The sequence below is a fragment of the Calliopsis andreniformis genome, chromosome 5 (genome assembly GCF_051401765.1).
Source record: "Calliopsis andreniformis isolate RMS-2024a chromosome 5, iyCalAndr_principal, whole genome shotgun sequence".
NCBI classification, from domain to species: domain Eukaryota; kingdom Metazoa; phylum Arthropoda; class Insecta; order Hymenoptera; family Andrenidae; genus Calliopsis; species Calliopsis andreniformis.
In genome coordinates, this window is record NC_135066.1 from 6,027,827 (window position 1) to 6,055,689 (window position 27,863).

Consider the following 27,863-nt stretch of genomic DNA (forward strand, 5'->3'; position numbering starts at 1 on the left):
AATGCGGAACACCGATTGAAACTTCAATGTCCCTGTTAAAAACTTGAGATAGTTCTATACGCAAGAACTGCAATATTCCCGCTGTTAAACATGTATATCAACGTTTTCTCTTGATACGTAACTGCACAAGCGTACGATTCCCCAACGATCACGTGAAACGGTCCACCAAATCTTTTATCTAAACCCTCTTTAATCGATCGAGCTGCATACTCATAATTATCTGAATATTTTTCCGTCGCAGTAACACACATCTCTATAGCTTCTTGTTTCATTTCCTCTGGCATATCGCTGTGCTATAAAAGTATTCATCCTTTGCAATAAGTAGAATTTAGTGCAGCTAACTGCAGCCAATTTTTTTGGTAAACGCTTATCAATTCATATAAAAAGGCTTTTAATAAATTTTGGGGTTTGGTAGAACCAGTTATACCTTACACAAAGGATACGTATGAAATGCCAGAGTTTCTTCCTCTTTTTTGACTTCACCCGCTGACATGTTTGAACGTTAATTAAATTCTTTGAAAAGAACACTTTTACATCGTTTTATTTTTCTCGATAAATATGTATCAAATGTATATCGACTGACATAACATATTTAAAGATAAATAAATTGTTTACGGTCTGCTATAAAAAATTAAATGGAAATCTATAATCGATGCAAATGTCATTTGTTATTGCACGAAACTGACTGGAGAGATGAAACATAAATTTACGAATTTTTGAAAGAATGATTTTATACATATGAACTCAAAAGGGTAGCTTTTTGAAAGTGACCAATGGCTTGCGAGAATTCTATAAGCAAATCTCGTTCAATTCTTGAATCACCGAGTGTTTCTGTATAGCTTAAATAACCGCTTTATTTTTGGCGCGAAGTTGTTTTGCAGTTATATTTAAAGAAAATAAATTATAAAGTGGCACTTATTGGTATATATACGTAGATATTAGAAAAAGGTACATAACAATATAATCATATCACCTGTAATTTATGAAAATTTAGATGATTCTTTGAAACGTCCTAACGAAGAACCCATACGAGATACAAAAATAAATGTAAATTGAAAACATTGACTTACAAAATTTGATTTGTCATTAATTTAGTGACTTGTGTTTAATTAGATTTAGGATTACGAGCGAATGTTACTCGATGATTTATTCAATTTTAAACCGCATGCTTTATAACCTCTGAATGCAGATTAGGGGTTTCTATTGACCAAGGTCGAACGTGTAATCAAAAGTATGATATAAAGTAATTTAATGCGTTTCTTGTACAGTGTAAATACCTCTGTTTTATGAAAAAGATACAGTGTATTTATATGTACATAGAATAATTTAATTTATGATATATTTCAGAAGTATTAATTTGTCTACATTGTCTATTTTTTGTTTACAGTAATATGGAAGATCCAGTCACTGCACGTTTAAAAACTTTAGTCGTTAGTAGCAATGATGCTTTAGAGTTTAAATTGGTTCGTACTGTGGAAGACTTAGAAGATGATGAAACTACATTTAAACCAGAAATGTCCCATCAAGTATTTGGAGACAGGTTTGTCATTTAGATATATTGCTGTTGGAACTCTATATTTTTTTATGTATGTATGTACTTTTTTCTGAGATAGTATTTTTATAAATTAATCCACCTTTTTCTTTACTACCATTCCTTTGTCGATTGTTTCTTTGACTATTTATTTTGCTTATTTAGTGAATCTATATTTGGTTACCGGGACCTCAGAGTGAAGCTGTACTACTCGGCAGGTTGTTTAGAAACTTACTTGGGTATGACATATTCAGAGAAAGTGAACAAAGCACTTTATGAAGGAGTAGAAGCTGATGAAGTATTGCCAAAAATTGCAGAGAAGCTTGCACCAAATGTTCATAATAATTTAGATTCATTTATTAAGTCCCTGAAGAAGGATGAAACTTTTATACCACATGGGGAGTTACTTCATTCATTTTCTGTTGATGGTAATCTTTCATTGTACAATTATATCTTACTATGTATCATTCGTAAAAATATAATCATATTTATCACATTTACAAATTATGTAGATGAAGGCTGCACAAGGAAATTTGAAGTTTATAAAGCAGATATGACTTATAAAGGATTTAAGGAATACCATCAACGTCTTCAAACATTTGTTCTTTGGTATATAGATGCCGCTAATTTTATAGATGTAGATGATGATCGTTGGCACTACTTTAACATGTAAGTTATCAGTTTTATTCTGTTATTTGCTAGTTACTATCTATCTATACACGTATTCTGCCTTCAAATAAGAGTTACTTATTTTTTTAATAGGTTTGAGAAATATAATACACCAGATGGATCTATTCAGTATGCAACTACTGGTTTTGCTACTGTGTATCAGTATTATGCATACCCACATCATACTAGACCCAGGATAGCTCAAGTTTTAATTCTACCACCATTCCAAAATATGGGTCTTGGTACTCACTTGTTACATGCTATTTATCGTGAATATATTGGAAGAAACCAGGTCAAAGATATTACAGGTAAACGAATACAATATTAATTCGAATGAATAAATTTATTCCAATAAATCTACTTCATTTTGGTAAGATATTATTATTCTTTTTGTAGTCGAGGACCCGTCTGTGACCTTTCAACGATTAAGAGATTACGTGGATGCAATGAACTGTACCACATTACCTAGCTTCTCGCGAGAATGTTTACTTCAAGGTTTCAACAAAGTAATGGCCATAGAAGCCAAAGAAAAATTCAAGATTAATAAGGTATTAATTATAGTGAAAAATTTTTTCTTATAATAATAGAAGTACAATACAAATTAATTTATATTTTTTCAGAAACAAGCTCGTAGAGTGTACGAAATTTTAAGATTACGTGCAACAGACTTAACTAATGAACAAGAATATCGTGAATACAGGTTAGACGTAAAAAAGAGACTGAATATACCATATAAACGAGAACAGAATGATCTAAGAAAATTAGAATGTGCATTAAAAAACGTCGACAAACGAACAAATATCACAATGCCTACTTCGGAACAACGTTTACAAACACTTGAGAAAGAATATAGAAGTTTAGAAGAGGAATACAAAAAAGTGATCAAACGCTTAGAAGACGCAGAAGAACTTTGAATGTCCTTTTTGTTATTAAAAAACTATTTACGTATAAGGTGATAAACACTGTTTGACTGTGAACCATCAACCGAAACATTTTTTTATAAACTCAATAAAGTTTCTTTTCATTATGTTATTGATTATACAGTTAAATTATTGACGTAATATAGGATAGATCCGTCACAATTTTATTACTTCAGGAACTCCAGAAATTTTTAACAAACATGACCTTGCTTGTCCTTTGACCCATGCTTGATCCTTACATGACCCTTGCTCGACCCATTATTTCTACCATATTCTACATGTTTGTTGATATTTCCATGAAAAAATAGGAATATCTCAATTTTTATACAATAAACTTTTATCTTATACTGAATCGATAACATCGGGTGTGACACAAAATTGATAAAAGGGTTCGCGAGTCCTTTGAGCATCTGAAAAATATAGCAGATCTTATACTTCATCGATCATAACACTAAATGAACAATTTTACTTAAATAAATGAATCATTAATAGTTTTATCTATAATATATCTTACAATTTAACATCGCACGCAGCTGAAATTTGAATTGCATCAAATATCGTCGAATGCCAGATGGCGCTTGGCCAACATATTCCAATTCCATTGATTTCTACAAACTAACACTGTTGAATTAACTCGAACTATTTATTGATAAGGCGTGTCTCGAAAATATACAGGATAATATATTGCGAATAAGTAACGTTGAAGTGTTTCTTAAAATGACTAAGTACAAAGTTAAGGTAGGATCATTTTTACAGTATAACTTGAAGCTCAACATATTTTTTAGTCAATTTTAACAATACACTGTAAAACATGCAACTCTATGCTTTTTATTCGATTTATAAAATGTGCACGTGATAAGTTTCAATCGAATAAACGTATATATTTGTTATATATATATGTATATTTGATTGACATCGTCACCTATCGAACAGGTGGTCGTTGAGTTTTTAATTTGAATGGTAACTGTACGAGTATGAATTTTTTTAAATTGTGTTGATTTATAGGTAGGAATAATTGGTGGTTCTGGATTAGATAATCCTCAGAATCATATTCTTGATTGTGATACCGTAACTAAACGAGAAGAAGCTAAAAATGACTTCGGATTACCTTCTGGCGATCTTCATCATGGAAGTATTAATGGTGTCGACGTAGTATTATTATCAAGGTAATATTTTATGTCTTTGATAGTAATTGATACAGATAAAGATAACAAGACTCGAGGATTACGTAAAATATTTAAAATAAGTTCATAGTAAAAAGTATATGCAATGTTCAATGATTTCTTTATCTTACATTGAGCTATGAATAAAAAAAGATTTATCTGGTTAAATACAGACATGGACCTAGTCACACACTAAGCCCTAGTGCAGTAAATTATCGTGCAAACATTGAAGCTTTACGTATAGCTAGATGCACTCATATACTTGCATCAACAGCATGTGGATCTCTACAAGAATCTATTTTCAAAGGACACCTAGTTATACCTGATAGTTTTATAGATAGGACATTTAATAGAAATGTGACATTTTATGATGGTACTTCATCTAATTATCCAGGTGAATTGCTTTGTTTACACATTATAAAATTAAAATTATATAGTCAAATATAATATATGAAATTACATAGGTGTTTGTCACATGCCAATGGAACCAGCTTTTGATGTAGATACATCAAAAATATTGTATGAAGCTGGGAAAGAACTAGGATATGATATAAAAAATGGTGGAACAGTAATGACTATAGAAGGACCTCGATTTTCCTCGAAAGCTGAAAGTAACTTAATGCGTCTTTGGGGTGGAGATTTAGTTAATATGACTATATGCCCAGAGGTGCTGTTTCTGCTTGAAATCTAGAGTGGAAGTGTAAGCTAGCATTTTCAGTGAATTCTGTATTCTAAATTCAAACATTTTAATTAGGTATATCTGGCAAAAGAAGCTGGACTTCTATATGCAGCTGTAGCTATGGCAACAGATTATGATTGTTGGAAAGAATGTGAGGACAAAGTTCATGCAGCTGATGTAGTAGTAACATTTAAGAAAAATGTTTCTAAAATAACAAATGTACTTCTAAAAGCAGTTCAAGTTATTGGTGAAAAGAATTGGGATAAAGAAATTGATACTTTAAAGGTATTAATTTTTCTAATTTGTAAAGTAGGAAAGAATGAACTGAGAATCTTGCATAACAAGAAATAATTATTGGTCTTTTTCTTATTTCAGGAATTGTGTCAAACTAGCAATGTGTCATCTTAAATTTCATATAATTTCAGATATTAATAGAACAATTTTACTTCAATATCCAATTTATCAATTTCATAAATCAATTAATTTGTACACTTCTTATTTTAAAGGTTTAGGGAAAATATTTTGTTATTTTTAATAAACGTGGAATAACGACAATAATAGTTGTTATTTATTATCTAATACTAATTATCTACACAGTTGATGAAAGTAAGTTAGTTGAATGATAATTTCTATTTAATATATCTACAAGCTGTAACAGTGTAGTTCTTTGATGACTTATGAGAACTCATTTATTCATGAATTTAACATACATTTATCATAAGGCTAGTATTGTCATTGCTATAACTGAAACGTTATTTTTACAATGGGAACTTTAGAATGGTATAATTAGAAATATTTAAATTCATTTAGGATATATAAAATAATACATTTCTCGTAATTATCAGAAAAATACATGTAACGTTCCTTTTTAACGCGCCAGATATTTTCATCACATAACGCCATAGGAAAATCTACTTTCGAAACTTTGTTTCTTTGTTAACAATTCAGTGCCAACAACACTGTAATTTACATTTCGGAATATAGTTGTATTTTGAAACACCAATGGTAATTGATCGTCATTACGTAAATTAGGCTAAGTAAATTATCTTTTCGCAAGTTAAAATATTTGGAACTATATTGTTTTTAAAACGTATGTACGTTACAATTTTACGTTACATTGTACGTTAAAATTTTAAATGTATCCGTTCATACGTTTCAATTTATGCCCATCTATTAAAAGTATCATTTTTAGAGAAAGTAACGGTAAAATGATACTTAACGTAATATTGCATAGTATACATATTCTATACACAAAGCATTTATAATACAATCTGTTCAATCATTTAATATTTACTATAGTGGTTCTTCGCTAGTAACAATTCATTTTTGTGCTGCCTTCAAATAAATATCTAATACCTCAAATTTGATAACACCCAAATTTAATTTATATGCTATTGAAACATAACGTTAATAATACTTTGATGTCCAACTAATATTTTGTAATTCAATCATTTCTAATGAGTACTTCTGAGTGGTACACGTCTTATGAACAATATGCATAATTAAAATATTCATTTTGACAGTATTTCATAAAATAATTCTTTTTTAATAGTTATTTTGTGTAATACTTCCTTTTCTAGTAGTTATCACATAACAGTTATAACATAAAGAATTTTTAAATGAAGGCGATAAAAGCATTATTTTAATCAGTATTATGATTCTTACGTTTTTATAACAAGATACGTTTTTTTTTCTTTTACAACAATATTCACAAGATTTTTGAGTTTATAGATAATACATAAAATAATACAGTTATACAACGCAGAATTTTTATTCTGGCACGATACTTATTTTTTTTCTTGCTGGAATACCATGTAAAATAGGTTGTGCTGTTTAATTATGAGAAACACACTAAATTTGAGTATTTGGATAACCAGTTTTTTCAACTTTTTGTTTTTAGGTGGTAAATTTTCAATGAATACAATAATTGTACTATAGATTTAATCTGTACTAACATCTGTCATTTAATCAATTCTGATCTGTTCAACAAAAAAGAAATTGCAATATGTACCTAAATATATTTGCTATAACTTATACAAATGGTAGCACAATCTATTATGCACAGTTTATATTGAGCTAATATCATAGTTCATACATCTCTCCAGGCATTTTGATGTACTATAAAAATATCATTTTTTGGATAAATATTTGGTCTACTCCTGGAACTGAATCAACGATACTTACAGTTACACTGAAAATTAAAATTCTAACAAACTTTCAAAAATGCAAAGCATATTTCATATGAATGAAGAATATACTTTGTACGCACCTGTTGTTAAGTACCTGGAGTTATAGAAGTATGTTATGTAAATGAAAAAATATTTATAATAGAAGGGGAAAATGAGTTCATCTTTGATTATTAAACCTTATTGTCGACCATATCGACGTTGATTTTGTAATATACATAAGGGAAGTAATCATTTTGGCCAAAGCCTAATCCTGGTATGTCCACACTCTGTTTGAACAAAGTGGCATAATAAAATTTGTTAACATAAGTAGAGTACAACAACGTTCCATTAAGTAATATTAATAACGAATAAAAAATTATATATAACTTACATCTTGATTTGCCTGTGCAGCACTAGTGGCTGTTGCAGAAGAATCTAAGTGAGCATAAAGCTGATTGAGGACATCACGTAATCGCCTTGCACATTTTTTATGTGGATGCAAGAGGATGGCTTGAAAATTTACAGGTAAGCCGTACCTATTAAATTTTCACGGTAATTAATGTACTTCTGTGGAAATATTACATCAACTACTAGAAGCTATTACCTTAGAACTGATTCCACAAATACACGCAAAGCTTTCACATGAATCCATGCACAGAAACATTCACTAAAATTGACTTTCAGCCAACGTACAAGAGGTCCAAATTGTTTCTTTTTGTCAGTTACTAATTTTGTGATCTCGTTTTTTCCTACAATAGACCTAAGTTAATTTTATAACTTGTAACAGTACAAATAGACATTTAATCTAAAGTTACCTGCTGCTAATTCTTCTTCGTTATACGTAAAATCACGGACAATGAACTTTTTCTCACGAGCATGTAATTTAAATTCTTCAATCACTTTCTTGAACAAAGTGACATTAAATAATCCATACTCGTTATCTTGAGATATAAGTTGTGTACTACGTGGTACTATCATATCAGTTAGTTTTTCATAAACGCTGTACCATTCGTGAAAACTTGCTCTAAAATATTTGCATATGAAAATTCGTTATTACTGATAAACTCATTAAAAAAGAAATTATAGGAAAATAAAGCAAGTATACCTTGGCACGATTACAAGTAATGTAGTTAGATATTCACTATCCAAAATAAAATGTTCTTTTCTCACTAAGTCTGCCAAGTTTCTTGTTAACAGGCTTCCTCTGTGCAATAACAGTTATATTTAATTATTATGCAAATAGATTTTGAAATTAAATTTTGCTAATAAATCCTTTTACTTGATTCTGAAATATTTTAGCATTGGACTTACGTCTGCTTCTTCTCAAGGTTTTGTAAACTGCCTTTTAAATTGTTATATGTTGTAGATTTAGTTTTGAGGTCCGCGTCGATTTGACCCACTTGTTTACTAATAATGTCAGCGATATTTCTCAGGGATTGTTTAGTAGGATATTTTGCCATATCCCACTGGAATCGTGTTATATATGATGGTAGATCACCTAGTAAATTTAAAATATTAAAGTAATTGTCTTACGAAGTAACAGTTTTCATTTTCTATACGAATATTCAAACAGAGCTCAACAAATTTTGAAAGTATGGAATTAATAAATAACATGCAATGTTCAAATTACATGTAATACTAAGTGCTTAAATGTGCTCACGAATGCAATATTGAATGTAACTTTTATGATTTCAGAAAATTTAGAAGAAGCTGAAAATGATAAAGCTCTGTTGAATTATAGCATATTGTACAAACACATAAGTTGTATGTATTTACATACATTTACACAAAATAGTGAGCATAATATGTAGATATATATATAGATATATTTTTTCAATATATAATTATCAAAATTTTTAGTTGCTCCATTAAACTCTTTAAATCGCAATAAAGGAAATATTTCCTTGAAAAAGAAGGTTTTATCAGATAGTGTTCACAGTTTTGTGTTCTCTAAACACGTGTGTGTACAATATGTTTATGCACGTGAACGTATGTCTAATAATTAAACTAATCTTAGCTAAATTAAAATTAAAATAATTTCCAGATTAACTCTGTGATAAGGAGAGCATTGATAACAATGAGATAACAGAGAAAGACTGTTTCTACTAAACTTATTTTTTGATTCTAGTACGCTCCTTATGATTATTAGCATTACAAAAATAAGCGAGACATTAACAGAAATATAGCATGCAAACATTAATGTATAGAAGCATTTTATATTGATAATGCGTTCTTTCTTAATATTAAAGTCATTCCAATTTGTATAGAGATTGACTTTAGTTAACATCCTTAATTTATTTAAATGTTTATTGCGACAAAAAATGTTTTGTAAATCACGTTTGAATGAATTAAACATGTATAATGTTCCAGCTAGTCCCTTTAATTCAATTCTTAATATAACTGCATATAAATATAATATTAAGAATTATTTCAAAGAAACTTCAACTTTGATCTTATTTGATTCGTTCGTAAAAAAATGAAATATTCATTCAAACAAAATTTATGATAACTCTGGGACTAATAATATGAATTTTCAAATGTTGTATTATTATATTTTGTTTAATCATAGAGCCGCTGATTTATTATAATTTTGAATGAACAAGCACGCACGCACGCATGCACGCATACGCATATACACTTGATTAATTAGAGTATATGAACATAATGAATGATACTACACTGATACTATTTTGTATGGGTTCGTTGCATGTATCAAATATCATCAAAATATTGGTTTTGTGTGTATATCAATGACTTAAATGATGTATTATACTATGAAACAGCAGTAACATAGACACAGAATATGCAGCTAAGCCAAAATACCTAAGCATTTCATGCTAACTGTTTATGAAGTATTTTATTAAAGTTGATCAGTAGGATGTATTTTGTGAAATGATTAACTTGTAGTGTTGAAGGGTATTTGAGCACCATACTGTCTTCAAAATCTATCTGATCATGCGGAATAGTATTTTATAAAATCCATGTACCGATCGATAAGTGTTTTAAAATATTTGTTTAAATTGTGTCTCTTCTGTAATCTGTGCTAGCGTCCATAATACATATGTTGTACATGTATTATAGTTTGTGCAGTATTGTCCTTCTATGAAAATTATAGAAAGTACATAATGGTTAAAAAGCAATGTGAAAGCTAGGTAGGGGAAAAAATGCTAAAAAATTATATAAAAAGGAATAAAAATATATAAGATTGTGTTGCTGTTTTCAAATGTAGCACATCTCATATTTATTCTTAAACCATACTTTAAATAATTATTTGTGAAAGCAATAGACATTTTATATTTACACATACTCTTGGTATACTGTATTTTTAATCAAATTTTGCTTCAATTATTCAAGAACTGAATGTAACATATTTGAAATCATTATTTTTTAAAAACTTATTATAACGAATTCTGAATATTTTGAAGAATTGTTGTTAGTAATTTTTGATACTACAGATCCATTTAAACATGTATCTTTCAAAAATAATATAAGGAAAGAAGTCTATAAATAGGACAGTAAGGCAAAGTATGGTATAAGAAACTATTAAAATGTAGAAGGGGAGGTTGACAATGATTAAGGTAATACACTATGTATTCATTCATTCGTCCACAGCACCTGGAACAATTGATTGAACGATCTTCAAATGCATTAATTGAGTGTTACACTTTGTACAGTCAAGTGGATTTTTGGAAAGAAAAGAAAAGATTTGAAAAAACTCTTAATGTACCTTGCAATTTGTATAAAATTTGTGAGATATTTATTGATATCTAGGACGCAGGAGTGAAAAGAACTAGCTAAGAACTTAAAATATACTAGAGCATTTCCCGAAAAAATAAACTTTTTGAATGTACGCACATTTGCTGCAATAAAAATGTGCTAGAAACATGGGCAGCTGTCTTTGTTATCTTCCAATATCTTAATTCCTGCGTGCACAAGAAATTAAATATTTGTTGTAACATCACTGAAGAAAATATTGCGATACAACATAAAATATTTGATGTACTAGGCTTTTTCTTTTACTTTGAATCGCAAGCTATATAAACTAAGCCAAGTATCTTTCCTTTTAGTACTGTCTCACTTTGTGTATGTCATACACAACACTGGAGAGAGATTGTCATGATTTTCTAAAAGTATCCTTTTCTCTTTTGATGCACAACTGAAGTATATACATAGATGTATATATACAAATATACCATGTATATTTGATCATAGACATGAGAAAAGTTGTGTCTCTTAAACAATGCAAATTCAATTACAATAAAGTGTAGAAAATTTAATTACAGTGATAAAAACGAAAAATAATATGTAATAAGCAATGCTTCCTTATTTGACACAGCACATGAACATTTAAAAAAGACTTTAAATAATCTATTACATTAGAGGCAAGATTCGGCAGAAAATATTTCAGCATTCAAACATTGCATATGAGTAGTGCAGCTGTGCAAAATTGACACAGAAGGAAATGCGCACTAGGATCATAATGACATTTTTCTTATATCAGTGACAGGGGGATAATTGAAACAAGAGCAATGTGTATCTCACAAGTAGATTTGTCATCTGTTAATCTCTTTCCCCCTTAAGCGAAAGCTGCATGCGAATTATCATTGTTCGAACAACTCGAACACTATGAAATGACAACCTCTCTCACTTTCTTTCTCTCCTATATCTACCTCCAAAGGAGATAAGACAAGAATCGGTCGCTAAACGGGCGAATCACGAGGTGCACAGGAAAAATAGGTTTGAACAAGTCTCGCAGCTATATGTTTGGGGGGAAAAAAGGTACGACGGGGTTGACCTGGCGGTGGTAGGACGGGTACCTGGATTGGGCAAATTGCCGCTATGGTCTTGGTCTTGGTCTTGGTCGCTGTTTTGGTCCGCATCGTCTTCGTCGTCGTCATTGCTGAGCGTTTTGCGATTGGAGGTACATCGATCTGCTTTCTCGGTAGTCCGATGACGCGTCGCCGACTGCCATCTGGTCTCTCCTTCACTGCTACAGTTTGATGAAAGGGAGAGGCTCGGACTCGTGGGGGTAGGACTAGGAATTGGTGTGGAAGAGGTAGAAGCGGCGCACCAATGCGCGTGGTAGCATGAATATGCTGATAAGGGATCGTTTGATGATCGGACATCACAGGTGCCTTGAGGGCTTTGTGATTTCTTTTCGATATCAGAGGGATGATTGTGATGATGTTTATGGGTATGATGATGCTCGTGATGATGATGATGGTGATGATGACGCTGGTGATGATGCTGACCTAAACAGGCGGCCGGTTCTGGTTCACATTTCTCCGATTCCCTCCACTGCTTGTGGTGCTCCTTTGAAGTCTTGTGTGATGGGGTGACGGGGGTGTTTGGCGGGGTGTCCGGACCCCCTTCGGGGCTCGAGCTCTCCCCATCCATTGACGTTTGACCTATCCATTACAGCCCAGTCCCAATCTCCGCGCGATTTTTCTTACGTCTCGTTCAACTATTATTGCGTCCTACGCAAATGCCTAACGACAATGCTGTCGAAACTCAATCAAAATGACTCAAACAAAAAAAAACTCACGGAGTATTTAGCGCACTGAATTCTCTATATGTATTCCGTTTAATTGGAAGAACGCAATACCGAATTTTACTTTGTGGGAAACAATAGTAATTCAATTTTCCACTTGATCACCCAATCAGAATAACTCTTATTGATTCTAATATTGCAATTGCATTTGATAGAAGGATACTAATACTTCAAAATGTTTTCTTTTCTAGGGAAAGATAAATTGGATGTATGTTTGAATAACTATATTTATAAGAATTATGCACCTCATGATTACGTTATTAAATTATCAGTAAAAGTATGCTACCAGTGTATGTTTATCTTTTCTTCTTATACGAATTATACGAATTTCGTTAAATACTCCGATATGATAAAAGCAATAAAAAAACGAAAGAAAATATAACAATAAAAGAAAGAAAAGAAACAATACATAAGTAAAATGAAGAAAAGGACCAAAGATTTGATGAGCAAATGATATGCAGTGATTTAAACTGAAGTTGCAAATGATTAATAATGCCAAAGGGGAAATAATAAATAAAAGAAGTAAATAGAAAAAAGGAAAGAATCCTTGTAATAACTAATTGGAGCTTGGTGACCACAGTAACCCAAGCAACTCCTTGCGTCCTTTATAATGTATTAATAACTTGTGTGGTCCATATTTCCAAATTTCTATATATGGTTCATTAGAATTTTTCTTCTATCTCAGTACACAATACTGCATATTTGTGTTTTAAAAATTTTGTTGTAGCTTTATATAACATCTTTGATGGTGCACATGTATGAGCATTTGTTAATAAAATAATAAGTAAGGTAGGGAAACAGGGTTAATGTGGTCCAAATTAAACAAAGCAAGCCAAGCAACACCACAAATATGAAAAATTATTTGTAGTAAGTAATAAATGATATGACTTCTAACCCAATTATAATAATAAGCATTCTACAGATATATAAATTATATGCCAGTATATGATGTGTACCATTATAATTTCATATTTTCAATAAGATTTACTTTGTTCAAGTAACATAAAAAACAAAATATATTGATTTCACATACTTTAAAAAGATATCATAAAAGATTTATAGGAATCATATTAAACATTTCTTTCTTAAAGTTTATCTTGTTTCATGTTAGTATTTTAAAAAGTTTATTTTTATAAAATATTTGGCATTATTTTCAGTTTTAAATATCATTCACATATGTTTCCAGACTCATAATAAAATCAACCTCTACAATACATTGTATATCTATACAGTATTTTAAATATTAGATTCATGGGACACATCATACTTAAGAATGTTAATCACTATGTGCTATAGCAACAAGTATTTTGCCTGTATATTATCCTTCAAAAATAAAAAAGAAAGAGGAAAAAACAAATGTCCAATGGGACATATTAATAAAAAATAGTATTGTCATAATGTGACAATTAATATACACAGACAAAATTTTGTTTCTCCTTCTATCGATCTATTAATGTAGGGTATAAAGGAATATAAGGACTCTAAAAGTCGTGCTATCATTATTTTCAATGAATAAATTAAAAATCTTAATAAATCAACTGATACATGTTTAAGATCATTATTAAAGAAAAATTCTAGGTAGTGTGCATGTTTTGTGTTGTGTATAGTATATCCATTGATGTTTTTGTCAACTGATATTACTTTGTCTTAACATCATACACAAAAAATCGATCGATACCTGTTTGCAAGGGTCCAAAAAAATCAATATTTCTAGCTGCTATCAATCCATCAAACTTATAGTCAAATAATTCAATTTCATAAAATGTAATGCACATAAAAAAATTTACTAAATAATTTTGGACCCCTGGATATTTAACAATCTATCCTCTTTTATGAGAGGAGAGATACAAATACAAATTAAAGAGCAATTTCTAAAGATACAAGCACATTATTGTACTCACTATTGTTTGCCAGAAGATTTTCATGAAGCTTATCCCTTTGATCTTCCAGAACTTCTCCTAAATATGTTGCAACCTTGCGTGTCACTTGCTCCACATAAGCATCAAGCTTTCCAAGATCATCCGACAGACCAACCAGTTGGTCCAATGTTCCAACTTTTAGGTCAGGGATGTGAAACTTATAATTGACTGACAGAGAATGTTGCTTTGAAGTCAAATTATTCATAGTTTCCCATGTTTGTTGACAGGTTTTATCCCCTGGTGCAGATATTAACCAATACTCCGTCATTTTGAATAATTTTTCAAAGTGATATCCTACTATATCTGAAACATTAAACTATATTGTACAAATTGTATAGAAAACAATTAGCATAACTAAAGACACTAATAATTCCATTTGATAAAGTAGAATGAAAACAAAAAAAATAAAAATTGTTAATGGGACCTTTCTTTAAAATTACATTTTTTAACTACACTGACATTTTTATAAATTACTATACTCTGTTTCATATGACTCCAATCAAATAACACTGACAATCTCAATCCACTAAGACTCTATTATAGGTCATTTATTTTTTATAGAATGGAATTATTCAATGTTAAAACTAGAGCTTTTTATTATCCAGATATCCAAGTACTCCAAAAACTCAAACTTTGATTCAAAATCCGAGTTCAAGTACTCGAGCATCGGACTTGGATCCAAGTACTCGAGTACTCGAGTACCTGGACTTCGATCCGATTATTCGTGTATTCGCAACTAGACTCAAATTTCTAGTCCAAGATCGTATATTTTGAATGTTTGAGATCCCTAAGATCCCTATTGCACAAATATCCTTAAATCCAAATCCAAATCAACCAACTATCCAGATACTCAGTTAATCGAATCTAATTAAGTAGCTAAGCATTCGAATATTCATAGACCCTAGCACGAAAAAAGAAGAGAATCCTAACTAAAGCATAATCTCGAAAAGAAAAAAGTAGTTCATCAACAACCACCTGCTTCACTTTCGAGTGACGTCGATCCATCAATCAAACATATGATGTTAGGAATCGTAAGAGCATTATTCATCGATTCGTTGTCCAGCTATACATAAAATTAATCAATATCGCAGGACTTGGTGTTAAAAGGAAATCTCCGAAGATTAATGCACTCGTAGAACATGGAATAAACGAAGGGGGTGTGGCAAGGCGTATTTCCTCGACATATTATGTAATTAGGCGCGCTTTCCACGTGACATATACCAAATGCAAGAATGGCGCGCTGGTACTCGTTCACACAGTGATCAATATAGGGAAGTGACAACTGTGCGCGAAATTGCACACAAAAAGGGACGGCCTTGAATTGACGTTGGCAGACGTGAAGACGTTGCCGCGAAATCGGACTTGTTGTCGAAACGGCTTAATGGCGCCCGCTAATAAACCACTGACAAAATCGATAATACGATGGGATCGTATCGTTCCTTTAACACGCGTCATATGTCGAATCCCTGATTATGCAGATAACTCTAAGCCTGCTCAATGTGACGAACTGTCGGTCTGATCGTCGAGCACGAACATTTTGACAGCAATTATCGACGTCGTCTTCAATCGCGAAACATTGATTAACGATATACTCTGTAGCGCTTCGTTTAATAAAGAATTGGTCGCTCGCTGATCTCGTAACGAGCATTAAGTTCTTTCGACTTACCAAATTATTCGTGCTGCACGGCAGATTATGGCAGATGCTTGAATTTCCCGTGAAATTCAAAACATTCGCTCCTTTAATCACTCGTCGCCGAAAGCATCAGAGACCATTGTGACCTCACGTGATGACAATTGTGTGCTGCTGCCCCACGACCCGCCCGGCAACTAAACACAACTGAAAAGGAGCATCGTTAGCTGACACCAGGCTCGTCTGCAACGATCGCCACTGTTGCCAATTTTTCGTGATTTTTGGTTTCGATTCACGGACGGTATAAAAGTAATTGGTGAGCAATTATGGGCAATTAAAGAGCAATTTTTTGACCTATGTTCTATTGAAATTGGTTACTAGTGTGAGCTGACTTCATATGAGTGAAAGACCCGTGTGTCGATGCTACTATGAACAAGACTTTAGAAAGTGAGAATCCTCTTCTTTGTTTTTTACTATGCCCTGTAGCTTACAATAAATCAGTTTGACTCGGTTCTCCTCGTTAAATGATAGATTTATTTTATATACACCTTATTTATGCTACATTAATATGAAAGTTGTTTTACCCTGGACTCTGCAGACTCTGCGTGTCGTGCAACATTGGCATCTGTTTTATCGACAGAATAGATTGCATCATATAAAGCAAGTTGTTTCCCTGCATAACATGTAACTAATGACTGAAATGTGTAGTAGTTTGTATTCAATTAATCCAATACAATTCAATGTCCAAATAGTATTGTGAATACGGTGCAACACGGCTTTGTGAAATTCCGGTTTTGGTTACGATTAAAAGAAGACATATCAGAAATTAATTATGGCAGATGTGTTGGATATTGATAACGCTGAAGAATTTGAAGTCGATGACGAAGGAGATCGTAAGTTTATGCTTCTACTATAATTTTATATACACAACCATTTGCCCGCCTAACTTCTCTTTCTACACATATCTTTTAACATATTCGTAACATATTTTAATGTGTTTTATGTATAACTCAAACAAATGTTTTGTTATATATTCTTTAGAGGGAATTGCTAGATTGAAAGAGAAGGCTAAGAGAAGAAAAGGTAGAGGACATGGAGCAGAATTAGCGTCCACTCGTGATGATATTGGACACTATGAGTCAATGAACATTGTTGAAGAAGATGATGATGAACCAGGACCACAAAGATGTAAGGAAAATTAATACTTTACCATAAATTTTACTTCTAGAGTAGAATAATTTTAAAAGCTGATATTATTTGCAGCTGTAGAAGGTTGGATTCTGTTCATAAATTCAGTCCATGAAGAAGCACAAGAAGATGACATTCAAGAGAAGTTTTCTGAATTTGGACAAATTAAAAATTTACACTTGAATTTGGACAGAAGAACAGGATTCTTAAAAGGTTATGCTTTGGTAGAGTATGAAACGTTTAAGGAGGCGCAAGCAGCAAAAGATGCATTAAATGGAACAGCAATATTAGGGCAACCCATTTCCGTTGATTGGTGTTTTGTAAAGGGACCAAAGAAGTAAGATATATTTTGTTTATAAAAACAATCAGTGTTCATTTTTGTAAATTACTGACACAATTTTTACTTTTACAGAATAAAGAAAAGGAGTCACAGGAGGAGATAAAAGAAAGGATTATTATTAAGGAAAATTTTTATTTCTATGTATATGACTACTTTAAATAAAAATTATTCTGTACTTTATAGACATTGCAAAAATCAATGTATTGGAAATAACATAATTTAGAGAAAAAGTTGATTGACTATATTTTACTACTCTGATTAACCATTTTAAGTCACCATTTGTGTTGGTAATTAAATTTAAAAAAATGTTTCAAATATTTATTTTACAAATAATTTTACTTATAATTATATACGCAGTTTCATTCTTATTTATAACAGAAGTTATTTTATAAAATAAATCATATATAGCATATTAAGCATAATAATTAAGATTAGCTTTCTTTTTTGCTTGAACTTCATTAATAGCTTCCATTAAGTCTTCATGAGTAACTGCAGTTGCGTTACGTCTTAACGCTATCATACCCTATTAGAAACAAAGGAAATCAATTAATTTATTTTTGTAATTATAATTTCGATTAAATTATGATTTTTCAATATGGTCATATTCTAATACATACCGCTTCCACGCAAACAGCTTTACATTGAGCACCATTAAAATCGTCAGTCGATCTCGACAATTCCTCGAAATTAACGTCCGGTGACATGTTCATTTTTCGCGAATGAATTTGCATTATACGTGCTCTAGCTTCTTCATTTGGATGTGGAAACTCTATTTTTCTATCCAAACGACCAGATCTCAACAAAGCTGGATCTAAAATATCCACTCTATTTGTAGCTGCTATTACTTTAATATCTGCAGTTGAACTAAACCCATCCAGTTGATTCAACAACTCCAACATAGTACGCTGTACTTCTCTGTCACCAGCCTTCTCAGAATCAAATCTTTTTGTACCAATTGCATCCAATTCATCTATAAATATAATTGCTGGTGCTTTCTCCTTTGCAAGTGAGAATGCATCTCTCACCAACTTTGCTCCATCTCCAATAAACATTTGAACAAGCTGTGGACCTGCTAGTTTCAAGAAAGTAGACTTTGTTTGTGCAGCACAGGCTCTGGCTAATAAGGTTTTTCCAGTTCCTGGTGGTCCATATAATAATACACCTTTAGGAGGCTGAATACCAAGATTCTCAAACTTTTCTTTATGTGTCATAGGTAAGACAACAGCTTCTATTAACTCTTGAATCTGTTTGTCTAAGCCACCAATATCTGAATATTGTTCTGTGGGTCTTTCATCTACTTCCATAGCTTTTACTCTTGCATCATATTCAGCAGGCAATGTTTCTAAAACAAGATAGCTGTCCTTATTGACACCTACCAGATCACCTGGCTTCAGTGCTTCTGCATCAACTAAACCAATCACAGGTAGAAAATATGTTTGACGAGTAGAGGTTTTGATAACTGCACATTTGCCTTTTCTTTGAGCATCTAGGTCAACAACTGCACCATCTTCCTCTCCCATATCTTGCGGATCAACATCTAATAGTTCTATGACATTGGACACCAAATACGGCAATGTTTTATTAACTTTAATTTTTTCTGTATTCTCCTTGATTTTATCATTATGTGCCTGAAGTTCATGGGAAATACGCATTACGTCACTTTTCATGATTTTTATTTGATTATCAAGTAAACGTGTACGCGATATAATTTCATCAGTGGACAATCTCAAAATTTCTTCACCTAGACTATCCTGTGAATAAATATTACAGTGTTTTTACTTCAGAATTTAGATGAAAAGTAGTGGTATGTGAAATGACTTCACATTACATGTCTAATTTTGAAAGTTATTAATTGTAAAATGTATATATCAAATTATGCTCTCATTCGTTTATGTTTGTCATTCTTCCCTAACCTACACATAATGAAACAGTATTATATTTCATACCTCTCCATCTTCCCAAATAGATTTATCCTCGAGAGTAGCCATTTGTACAATTCAATTAGTTATCTTAGAGTTAAAAAATTATTTAAATATCTCAATTGTTTGTAGTATTTTGAAATTCTGCTTAGTAAGAGCATTAACTACAAAAATTGAGATTATTGAATTCGTTCAGTTACGTTCGGTCTTAGACCATATACAAGGTGTCCAATTTAACTGGAAACTCTCGAAAGTACTACCTCTATCGACCAGAGGTGGAAATACAGAGGTCCTATCTGGTCCTATCCCCGTTGTAGATACCTCTTAAACACTAGCTGTAGCGGTACACTCACGTTTCAACAGTACACCATGCTGCCTTCAGGTATATATGCTCTAAGGTGGTCATTCTGCCTCACATATATGATTTAAAGTCCACCTCTCCATACACTGTGCAGTACATATGTATGCATGTAAACAATTTAGTATGTTTTTAGCATCTAATGAATTGTATAGATTTATCACTTAATTTTCACCAAAGATTTCAGAATGTTATTTATATGTAACTTCACACTAAAAAATTAGTACTATATTTATTACAACCATTTCCTAACGTTTTTTACCGGCAAATGAATTAAGGTTATATTCTGAAAGGTTATACGTACTCCCATTGATATTGTTGACTAAAAATGAACAAATTACTTGCTGCTTCTATAAAAGAAGCAAGTCAGAAGATACAAACTGGCGAACTACGTCCATCTGATATAACAAAAGCTGCAGTCAAATTGACAACAATTATTAAACCACTAAATGCTTATATTACTGTGACCCATGAAACAGCAAAGGAATCTGCTGAGAATTCAGACATTCGACAGAAAAACAATAATTTATTAGGTAAGCTAGATGGAATCCCCATTGCAGTTAAAGATAATTATTGCACAAAAGGTCATTTGACCACTTGCGCATCAAAGATGCTCTCAAACTTTGTTCCCACATATGATGCAACTGTCTACCAGCAATTAAAAGATTCTGGAGGTGTTTTAATTGGCAAGACCAATCTTGATGAATTTGGTATGGGTTCTGGAACTACTGATTCATATTATGGTCCAACAAAAAACTTATGGAATTCAGATGTATTAAATAAATATTATTCTTGTAACTCTTATAGAAACGAATCCTTACAGGAATTTTGTAAGGAAGATTCATGGCACATAGCAGGTATAACAGAAACATGTTTTTTCCTGAAACTTTTGGTAATTGATACATGAATTTCAGGTGGAAGCAGTGGTGGTTCTGCTATAGCTGTTGCCACAGGAACTTGTTATGCTGCACTAGGTTCAGATAGTGGTGGTTCAACTAGGAATCCAGCATCTTACTGTGGTCTCATTGGGTTAAAGCCTACTTATGGGTTAGTGTCACGTTATGGACTCATTCCTCTTGTAAATTCTATGGATGTGCCTGGTATTCTCACGAGAAATGTTGATGACGCAGTATTAATTCTAAATGCTATAGCTGGTCCTGATGAGGCAGATTCTACTTCTATACGAAGGGAATATGTGCCATTAAGTATACCAGATACAATAGATGTTAGTAATCTAAGAATTGGAATACCAAAAGAATACAAAGTAACAAATATAAGTCCTGAAATTCAAGCATGTTGGGATGACATTTGCCTTTTGCTGAAAGAAAGTGGAGCATCAATTTCGACGGTATCAATGCCTCACACAAGCTACTCTATAATGTGTTATACAATTTTGAATCGTTGCGACATTGCTAGCAATTTAGCTTGTTACGACGGTATGGAGTACGGCTATAGAGCAGACGAATGGAATTCTATATCAGAACTTTATAGTAAAACAAGATCAGAAGGTTTTGGCAAAGTAGTTAAGGAACGCATTTTAGTTGGTAACTATTTCTTGCTCGAAGAAAATTATGAAGAATATTACATAAAAGCAATGAAAATGAGAAGACTAATTTCTAACGATTTTGATGCAGTATGGGACAATAATATTGATATTCTACTCACTCCTACCACATTAACAGAAGCTCCAAATTATAATGAGTTCATTTCTTTAGATAATCAAACACAGTGTTTAATTCAAGATTACTGTACACAACCTGCTAATATGGCAGGTATACCAGCAATTAATGTTCCAATTAAACTTTCTCAAAATGGATTACCTTTATCTTTGCAATTTATGGCACCATCTCTTGAGGAAGAAAGACTTCTTAGTGTAGCAAAATGGGTTGAAGCAAACGTAAAATTTCCGAGACTGGAATTAACAGATTCAGCCTTGCTTAAATAAAGTACTTTTACAATAATGTCGTTTTCCTTTCTTACGCGTGAAGAATATTTTTATTGTATTGTTTATTTAGTCAATAAGTGTTATGTAAATATTACTAAACTTGTATGATATCTAGATCATGACTTAAACATAATAAAAGATGTACATATGTTATTTAATATTTCAATAGTTGAAAAAATGTGGTAGACTGAATTATAGAAAGAACTAATTACCTTAAACATTAGTTCAAGCATAAGAAAGATAAAACAAGAGCTAAATTCAATAACATCGTGACTAAAATTTAATAGATTTAATCGTTAAATACAGTCTTTTGTCCCAGATATTTCTGACTTAAAATCGGGGATAGAATAAAAAATGATTGAACAGTGAAAGAAAGAGGATTGCTTCATAAGATGAGGGCCAAAGGTTTAGTCATAGAATCTCAGAAAAAGTCTGTCCTCGTGTGGGGGTAGAGAATCGCTGAACTTCATCTATTTGGAAGGGAGTCCCTGTGGCGAGGGTGGACTTTGTGAAAACAGGGTTGGGCATGGGGGTCGAAGGGCGCATGCGTTGACCCGGCCGGGGGCTGTCGTGTCGTCGTGTCGCTTTCGCTAACGGTACTGCCAGTCGTCGTGACGACATTGAACCGTACGTGTCGCGTCTCGCGGGCATCTTCGAATCTTTTCTCTCAGCTGTCGCCTCTTCTCTCCTCTTTCCCAAATTTTCCTCGATTATCTCGTCTCTTCGCTGCGCGGTACCCAGAGGTGAACGAAAGTGCGATGTAAGGTGGCGCGTTTGAAATCGTAGCCGATTTCGCGCGGCGATCTTGGCAGTGATATAATTTGGGTAAGGCGGGATCGGTGTGCCATTGTGTCGAAGATCGAGATCTCGATTGCGATTCTCGTGGTTCGTGAGTGTGTAGGCGCGTTCGTGTTGCGCAGAACACCGAATGATCAACTGGCTGCGGAGGAACTTGAAACAGGTGTGTGCCAGCCGTTTCTAGGGGTGTATCGACTAAATGTGGATAATCCGGAGGCAAGTATTTAGTAGATAATTGTGATTTTATTAATGTAACATTTATGCCACGGAAACTAGATTATTTTGTTAATTATTTGTGCTACTAGCTCAAGGGAATTAATATTGAGTTTATCGTTTTACGTGTTCATTTGTGTTTCTTGAAATTTCCAAATACAGTGGGACCTCGATTAGTTGCCTTAGAAAGGAATTCAAAGCTGGAATGTCCTTTTAATTTTTAATTCTCTAAATTTTGGTAGACTTTTATTCAATTGTTTCGGTTTCACTCACAATTCTACTGTATTGTTACGGTATTTGAATAATGGGAATTCTGAATGACAGAGAACGTAGGTAGATAACCAAAATCCGCTTAATCGAGATTCTACTTCGTGTGGCTGAAAAGTATTTAATTACTTTCAATAAAATTCTTCTTTGGCTGCACTTGTCAGAATTAATTTAAACAAACAAGATTATATAAATTAAGTAATACGTAAGTAAACGATTATCAAGAAATGAATGAACAAGCTATAAAGTGCTCAGTTATCCTACTGTTTTTTCGTTTTTGCTAAATTCAGCGATGCAACAATTTTTTGATGTGATATTTAGAATCTCTCTCAGAATAAATTCACCAGTTTAACTCGTCATGATGAAAACTAAGGGGTTAGAGAAATATTAATATTCTGAATGTTCGTGTGCGGATATTATATAAATTGTACAGGATTGCGTTAGCGAAGTGCTGAATGAAATTAATTAATTAATTAAACGTGCTGTTCGTAAACATTCAAACCAAACAAAATCAGATATACATATCTTAAAAATACAATTCAATTCTATCTGAAACAGGTCTCATTTCTATTTCACAAATATTTGTAGTTTAAGTCGTAATACAAGTCACTCATGAACAGAACGTTCGAGCTTTCGGCTATAAATCCAAGTGAAATTTATAACCTTTATGGAATTATACAAACTATCCTATGTATCTCTTGCTACGGATAGTTTCCAATTAAAATACTTTTTAACTGAACACGATTTCTATAGGATCGCAATAATTGTTAACTGACCGAGAAAGTCATCCGCTTGATGCTGCATATTTACAAATATGCGTATGTTTCTCACGCTGCGTGCTGCAGTAATAACCAATACAAAAAGCACATACAGAATGTAGCGTGCCACATGCCCATGCATTGGGCTCAATTGAAAGATAGTTTGCATTTGAACGAGAAATGCGAGCAGCACGTAGCGTGGAAAATGTTAGTTGACTGAGCCTTTAATCCCAGTTCGCTCCACTTGAACACCCTCTGCATAACAATATTTACCATTAGCACGCCATTATGGATTTGGATCATTTTTGACAGGGCGTCAAGGGAGCAAAAAACATAGATATGTATTAGTAGCATTGTCTCGATATATTCCTCCAAATATTGAGCCTAAAATACTCCTAGTAGGTAGGTTAGGCAGCTATAGGGATAGGCATTGTGCTATTACCGAAGATATAATGTGATATTGTTACACGCGACAGGATTCTTATTTCAAAGTACATATGTCATTTAGTTGTCGATTAGATCATTTGAAAAATCGTAAAGATACATAGGTTAAGATCAAGCACTGTGCGTATTTAGTTTTGTATGGTGCAGTCTCTCAAATTTTCGCTAATTAGTTGCAATCTTCATATAGAATATCCGATTTTAATTTATAAATTTCAATTATTTGTTAACTACCTGTTGTATAAAAAATTATTCGAATTCAAATAGAAATTGAGGGGGTTCGAGGGGAACATAATCTGATGTTATGCACTTAGTTTTCCTGTAAATGATCCTCTCCACATTCATATGAAGATAAATACGTTTTCTCGAATGAAATCATACAATTTGTAATGCACTAATAGATGCATTTCGTTATTTGCCATTATTCACTATGTTCCCCTCAAAACTATTCAATCTCTATCTGAACCATATTTTCTACAGTAGGTAGTTTGCAAGTAATTTTCATTTATAGGTTAAAATTGAATATCTGATTATCTATTAAACACTTTGTAGATTACATAGTTTGGCCAATGAAAATTGTGGTTCTAAACTTCTAGGCATCGCAAATGCAAAGTGAGCAAGTATTGCTGTTCTAACCTGTATCTTCCAAGAATAGAGACTAGTTTCAAGACACAAAAGTATTTTGATATTGTTTTTATTTCCTAAAGTATTCGTGGAAGATCTGAAGCTACATAGGTATAGTATACTGTTAAATTTAAGTTTTCTGCATGACTCCTCCGACTTTCGTGAAACTTTCCAGCGTTGACAACTTGTTAATATATATTTGGGCGTGTAGAATCGGAAAATGTTGCTTTTCTGCTCCATACAGCATGAAGCGTGTACTCATTCGTTCTATTTCGAGGATATTGATCGGCTTTCATGCCACATGAGAATATAAGGTTTCGAGGGAAAGTTAAATCATTGCCTTACGCTCGACCTTAATATCTTTTACTATGATTAACGCAGATCTCTTCGAGGACAGTTAAACCACAATATATACCAATTAAATGTTCTCTGATGTCGTCATTTCTGATATATTTAATTAAAAAAAAGGAAACTACTATGTATTTCTTTTCACATAAAAGACTGAAAATATTTTGTGAGCTGGTCACAGTTATCAAAAGCTGCTATGAAAAATTCTGTGATGTGGACCTGTCGACGGCTGGACGCGTATGCAAAGGAACTTTTTCCTTTGATTTCATTGTAACAGACACCGTATGCCAATTGTGTGACAGTATAAAGAAATATTGACACATTCGTTCGGTTCAACGTCGAGAGTGAGTGATTTTCAGCGTTAATACAAGTGTTCAGGGACTGCGATTTTTTAATATTTCATTAGTCTCGGAAAATGAATCAAAAACTACCTTAGGAATTAAATGTCGCAAATTCTTCCAAGGCTAATTTAATTATTTCTAGATTTTAGTCTATTCGGTTGGTCCAGAATGCTCGTTTCAAATCGTGCAAACGCGAGAGAGATAAATAGGTCGAGCAACAAACGAGTATCATTGTCCTATGGTTGCCTTCGTGTCTCGTTGGTTCCTTTGATTCGTTTTACCAATGGGAGGGGCGTTGAAAAAGAGTGCATACGCTTGATTTTAAAAAACCTTCCGACTTTCACCCATTTAGCGACTCCCCTTGCTTGCTCATATCTTGAAAACAAAGGTAGCAGCAGTATGCGACGTATCTTTCTTGGGGCACAAATGATCCATTCGAGGTTCAATTGGAGCACAAAAGGCACGTTTACGGAATGGTTTCTCTCTTTTGATCCACGACTCGCGACTAAGTACCTAAACTCACTGTCACTGATATCTTTCTTCGCCGACAATGAATGCCATTACAAGTTGGAGTAGAATGAATTACAATTTGGAATGGATGGACTGAATAAACGATGCTTTATGCTTGATTCCTTTTCGCACGCTCTGCAAGGTTGAGGAAATTCGCATGAGATGTTCATTCGTTAATATGTCAAATATATTATACAGGGTGGGTGGAAAGTCGTAATACAACTGGCAAGGGGTAATTCTAAGTAAAAAAATAAGAAAAAATGTAGTACACAATTTTTTCTTTCGAGACTGTTTTTAAAAAAATCGAAATTGAAGTTTGCTCATATGCATACGTATATTTGCATTAGAAAGAGTTGATGAATAGGGAATAAGAGAAGGGAAGAAATTAAATAATGTTATGTATACTGACTTCAAAGCGACACTGATATCTCGCGTTTTAACAATAGTAACCCTTGAAGCGGTTTTGAATTACAACATCGCAACCGGTCGAAGTGGATAAATGGTACCTGATCCCTTTCGGTTTAGCATGCGGCAAAGTAGGGTCAAGGAGCTGGGAATCTAGACAAAACTAAAGCTTGTAAGGTCAAATACTGCAATGACCTTTGTTGACATGCTAAATAATCAATGCGATTAAATATGATAGTAAGTTATTCATTGATGCAAATTGAGTATTCGTAATAAAGGAAAGGTTTAAGCTGTTATTTATGTATAATTTGCTGTTACGACAGCATTTTTACAAAATAGACCATTTTTACAAAAACTGACATACGTGTGTGTAACGTGTTAGTGCAGATATTTAAATGCAAAGAATTGAGACCATTCTAGACCTTAGTATTAATGGAATGCGAATGACTGTTTGTTTAGGTATGGAAAGAAAAGGCTCGGATGAAGTCTGTGGATCAGTGTGATATTGTGTACCACAGTGTCTTGTTTCGCGGTTGTGAACCCACCACCACGAGCAGCAGTCATCCGGAATAACTGACGTTCCTCTTGCTCGGCAAAACTGCACGTGAGTAGCTTTAACATGTATCGATACTTGATTTAGAACAATGCAATAAGGGAACAGTACGCGTTTTCAAATTAATTTTAGTTCGCCATAAGTTATTTCAAAAATTTGTGTGTATTTCTTGAATACATGGGAGAATGAATAATAATTGCATTGAAAATCTGAAAGTTGGGGTTGTTAAAATGGGAGCATACTACTTGAAAAATTGTTTTATTCGTGTAGCATAGACAGCTCTACAATTTCATTTTTACAAGATTCCTTTTGGCAAGGTTTGTTCATTCTCTAGAATGTCTATAATGTACATGGCTTATAATATGTATATTAAATAACCATATTTAACAATATTAAGTAGTCAATCCGTAAGCAGCTATACCTTTAGGTACTATACGTTAAAATTGCATTCAATTCTAACACTTTGAAATACAAATTTTAAATGTTACTTTGCATTTGTTTGAACTACTTTTTAAGTTATAATATATGGGGTCTGCTATCTTTTATTATAGATTCTAATAACTTACAATTATGGGATTTTGTGCACTAAGAACTGGAAAGATATTGTAACAATGCCCAGTATTTT

At 32.7% G+C, this 27,863-nt stretch overlaps 7 protein-coding genes and 1 long non-coding RNA gene across 14 annotated transcripts in view; 5 read left to right on the forward strand and 3 right to left on the reverse strand.

Moving 5' to 3' along the window:
* Positions 1-827: 827 nt before the first annotated feature.
* Positions 828-3,232, forward strand: Hat1 (histone acetyltransferase 1). 4 transcript variants are annotated; one of them, XM_076377513.1, is made up of 8 exons: positions 875-1,231; positions 1,388-1,540; positions 1,697-1,770; positions 1,849-1,959; positions 2,044-2,200; positions 2,294-2,508; positions 2,597-2,748; positions 2,821-3,232. In XM_076377513.1, the coding sequence occupies exons 2-8, from the start codon at positions 1,392-1,394 to the stop codon at positions 3,112-3,114; spliced, it is 1,152 nt and encodes a 383-aa protein (XP_076233628.1). In that variant the 5' UTR covers positions 875-1,231; positions 1,388-1,391; the 3' UTR covers positions 3,115-3,232. The 4 variants fall into 4 exon arrangements, with proteins under 4 accessions (XP_076233627.1, XP_076233628.1, XP_076233625.1 ...); XM_076377510.1 differs by having other exon boundaries at positions 877-1,047; positions 1,114-1,231; positions 1,697-1,959; XM_076377512.1 differs by having other exon boundaries at positions 828-948; positions 1,697-1,959.
* Positions 3,233-3,263: 31 nt separating this feature from the next.
* LOC143178723 (uncharacterized) lies at positions 3,264-3,936 on the reverse strand. Its single transcript, XR_013001842.1, has 2 exons — positions 3,635-3,936; positions 3,264-3,530 (listed from the first exon to the last, which is right to left on the reverse strand). It is a non-coding gene; the product is annotated as an uncharacterized LOC143178723 (long non-coding RNA).
* On the forward strand, positions 3,726-5,509 carry LOC143178719 (S-methyl-5'-thioadenosine phosphorylase). The gene is made up of 6 exons (XM_076377521.1): positions 3,726-3,858; positions 4,126-4,286; positions 4,457-4,677; positions 4,748-4,950; positions 5,038-5,247; positions 5,338-5,509. The coding sequence occupies exons 1-6, from the start codon at positions 3,838-3,840 to the stop codon at positions 5,368-5,370; spliced, it is 849 nt and encodes a 282-aa protein (XP_076233636.1). The 5' UTR covers positions 3,726-3,837; the 3' UTR covers positions 5,371-5,509.
* On the reverse strand, positions 5,509-16,426 carry Vha44 (V-type proton ATPase subunit Vha44). 4 transcript variants are annotated; one of them, XR_013001841.1, is made up of 9 exons: positions 16,267-16,423; positions 14,583-14,903; positions 8,442-8,628; positions 8,236-8,334; positions 7,946-8,154; positions 7,735-7,879; positions 7,522-7,666; positions 7,232-7,417; positions 5,509-7,127 (listed from the first exon to the last, which is right to left on the reverse strand). XR_013001841.1 is itself a non-coding variant. In XM_076377517.1 (9 exons), the coding sequence occupies exons 2-9, from the start codon at positions 14,866-14,868 to the stop codon at positions 7,322-7,324; spliced, it is 1,758 nt and encodes a 585-aa protein (XP_076233632.1). In that variant the 5' UTR covers positions 14,869-14,903; positions 16,267-16,426; the 3' UTR covers positions 5,509-7,321. The 4 variants fall into 4 exon arrangements, 3 of the variants coding, with proteins under 3 accessions (XP_076233632.1, XP_076233630.1, XP_076233631.1); XM_076377517.1 differs by adding an exon at positions 11,948-12,538 and having other exon boundaries at positions 5,509-7,417; positions 16,267-16,426; XM_076377515.1 differs by having other exon boundaries at positions 5,509-7,417.
* Positions 16,427-16,539: 113 nt separating this feature from the next.
* Positions 16,540-18,008, forward strand: Tsu (40S ribosomal protein S12 homolog tsunagi). Its single transcript, XM_076377522.1, has 6 exons — positions 16,540-16,677; positions 16,829-16,890; positions 16,983-17,123; positions 17,272-17,418; positions 17,494-17,755; positions 17,831-18,008. Exons 3-6 carry the CDS (start codon positions 17,063-17,065, stop codon positions 17,859-17,861), a joined length of 501 nt encoding a protein of 166 aa, XP_076233637.1. The 5' UTR covers positions 16,540-16,677; positions 16,829-16,890; positions 16,983-17,062; the 3' UTR covers positions 17,862-18,008.
* A 54-nt stretch (positions 18,009-18,062) lies between these two features.
* Rpt5 (26S proteasome regulatory subunit Rpt5) lies at positions 18,063-19,882 on the reverse strand. Its single transcript, XM_076377509.1, has 3 exons — positions 19,705-19,882; positions 18,376-19,509; positions 18,063-18,281 (listed from the first exon to the last, which is right to left on the reverse strand). Exons 1-3 carry the CDS (start codon positions 19,744-19,746, stop codon positions 18,171-18,173), a joined length of 1,287 nt encoding a protein of 428 aa, XP_076233624.1. The 5' UTR covers positions 19,747-19,882; the 3' UTR covers positions 18,063-18,170.
* Positions 19,883-20,120: 238 nt separating this feature from the next.
* Gata (glutamyl-tRNA(Gln) amidotransferase subunit A, mitochondrial) lies at positions 20,121-22,133 on the forward strand. Its single transcript, XM_076377508.1, has 2 exons — positions 20,121-20,892; positions 20,950-22,133. Exons 1-2 carry the CDS (start codon positions 20,364-20,366, stop codon positions 21,978-21,980), a joined length of 1,560 nt encoding a protein of 519 aa, XP_076233623.1. The 5' UTR covers positions 20,121-20,363; the 3' UTR covers positions 21,981-22,133.
* Positions 22,134-22,607: 474 nt separating this feature from the next.
* Liprin-gamma (liprin protein kazrin) overlaps positions 22,608-27,863 on the forward strand; it is a 59,192-nt gene continuing 53,936 nt past the window's right edge. Inside the window, exons 1-2 of the mRNA XM_076377500.1 lie at positions 22,608-22,994; positions 27,145-27,289. The gene's annotated coding sequence lies outside the window, so the exon portion shown is untranslated. The remainder of the gene's footprint in view (positions 22,995-27,144; positions 27,290-27,863) is intronic.

What these genes read in the sequence shown, in the direction of transcription:
- Gata (XM_076377508.1), top strand. Translation starts at nt 20,364, where the DNA reads ATGAACAAATTACTTGCTGCTTCTATAAAAGAAGCAAGTCAGAAGATA. An exon ending in AGATTCATGGCACATAGCAG is followed by an intron (nt 20,893 to 20,949) that starts GTATAACAGAAA and finishes CATGAATTTCAG; the next exon opens with GTGGAAGCAGTGGTGGTTCT.
- Rpt5 (XM_076377509.1), bottom strand. Translation starts at nt 19,746, where the DNA reads ATGGCTACTCTCGAGGATAAATCTATTTGGGAAGATGGAGAG. An exon ending in CTATTTGGGAAGATGGAGAG is followed by an intron (nt 19,510 to 19,704) that starts GTATGAAATATA and finishes ATTTATTCACAG; the next exon opens with GATAGTCTAGGTGAAGAAAT. An exon ending in AAGCTGTTTGCGTGGAAGCG is followed by an intron (nt 18,282 to 18,375) that starts GTATGTATTAGA and finishes TGTTTCTAATAG; the next exon opens with GGTATGATAGCGTTAAGACG.
- LOC143178719 (XM_076377521.1), top strand. Translation starts at nt 3,838, where the DNA reads ATGACTAAGTACAAAGTTAAG. An exon ending in TACTTCATCTAATTATCCAG is followed by an intron (nt 4,678 to 4,747) that starts GTGAATTGCTTT and finishes GAAATTACATAG; the next exon opens with GTGTTTGTCACATGCCAATG. An exon ending in ATATGACTATATGCCCAGAG is followed by an intron (nt 4,951 to 5,037) that starts GTGCTGTTTCTG and finishes CATTTTAATTAG; the next exon opens with GTATATCTGGCAAAAGAAGC.
- Vha44 (XM_076377517.1), bottom strand. Translation starts at nt 14,868, where the DNA reads ATGACGGAGTATTGGTTAATATCTGCACCAGGGGATAAAACCTGTCAA. An exon ending in CGGCAATTTGCCCAATCCAG is followed by an intron (nt 8,629 to 11,947) that starts GTACCCGTCCTA and finishes TAAATTTACTAG; the next exon opens with GTGATCTACCATCATATATA. An exon ending in AACCTTGAGAAGAAGCAGAC is followed by an intron (nt 8,335 to 8,441) that starts GTAAGTCCAATG and finishes GTTATTGCACAG; the next exon opens with AGGAAGCCTGTTAACAAGAA.
- Hat1 (XM_076377512.1), top strand. Translation starts at nt 1,392, where the DNA reads ATGGAAGATCCAGTCACTGCACGTTTAAAAACTTTAGTCGTTAGTAGC. An exon ending in TCATTCATTTTCTGTTGATG is followed by an intron (nt 1,960 to 2,043) that starts GTAATCTTTCAT and finishes CAAATTATGTAG; the next exon opens with ATGAAGGCTGCACAAGGAAA. An exon ending in AAAAATTCAAGATTAATAAG is followed by an intron (nt 2,749 to 2,820) that starts GTATTAATTATA and finishes ATATTTTTTCAG; the next exon opens with AAACAAGCTCGTAGAGTGTA.
- Tsu (XM_076377522.1), top strand. Translation starts at nt 17,063, where the DNA reads ATGGCAGATGTGTTGGATATTGATAACGCTGAAGAATTTGAAGTCGAT. An exon ending in AGTCGATGACGAAGGAGATC is followed by an intron (nt 17,124 to 17,271) that starts GTAAGTTTATGC and finishes TATATTCTTTAG; the next exon opens with AGGGAATTGCTAGATTGAAA. An exon ending in TTTGTAAAGGGACCAAAGAA is followed by an intron (nt 17,756 to 17,830) that starts GTAAGATATATT and finishes TTACTTTTACAG; the next exon opens with AATAAAGAAAAGGAGTCACA.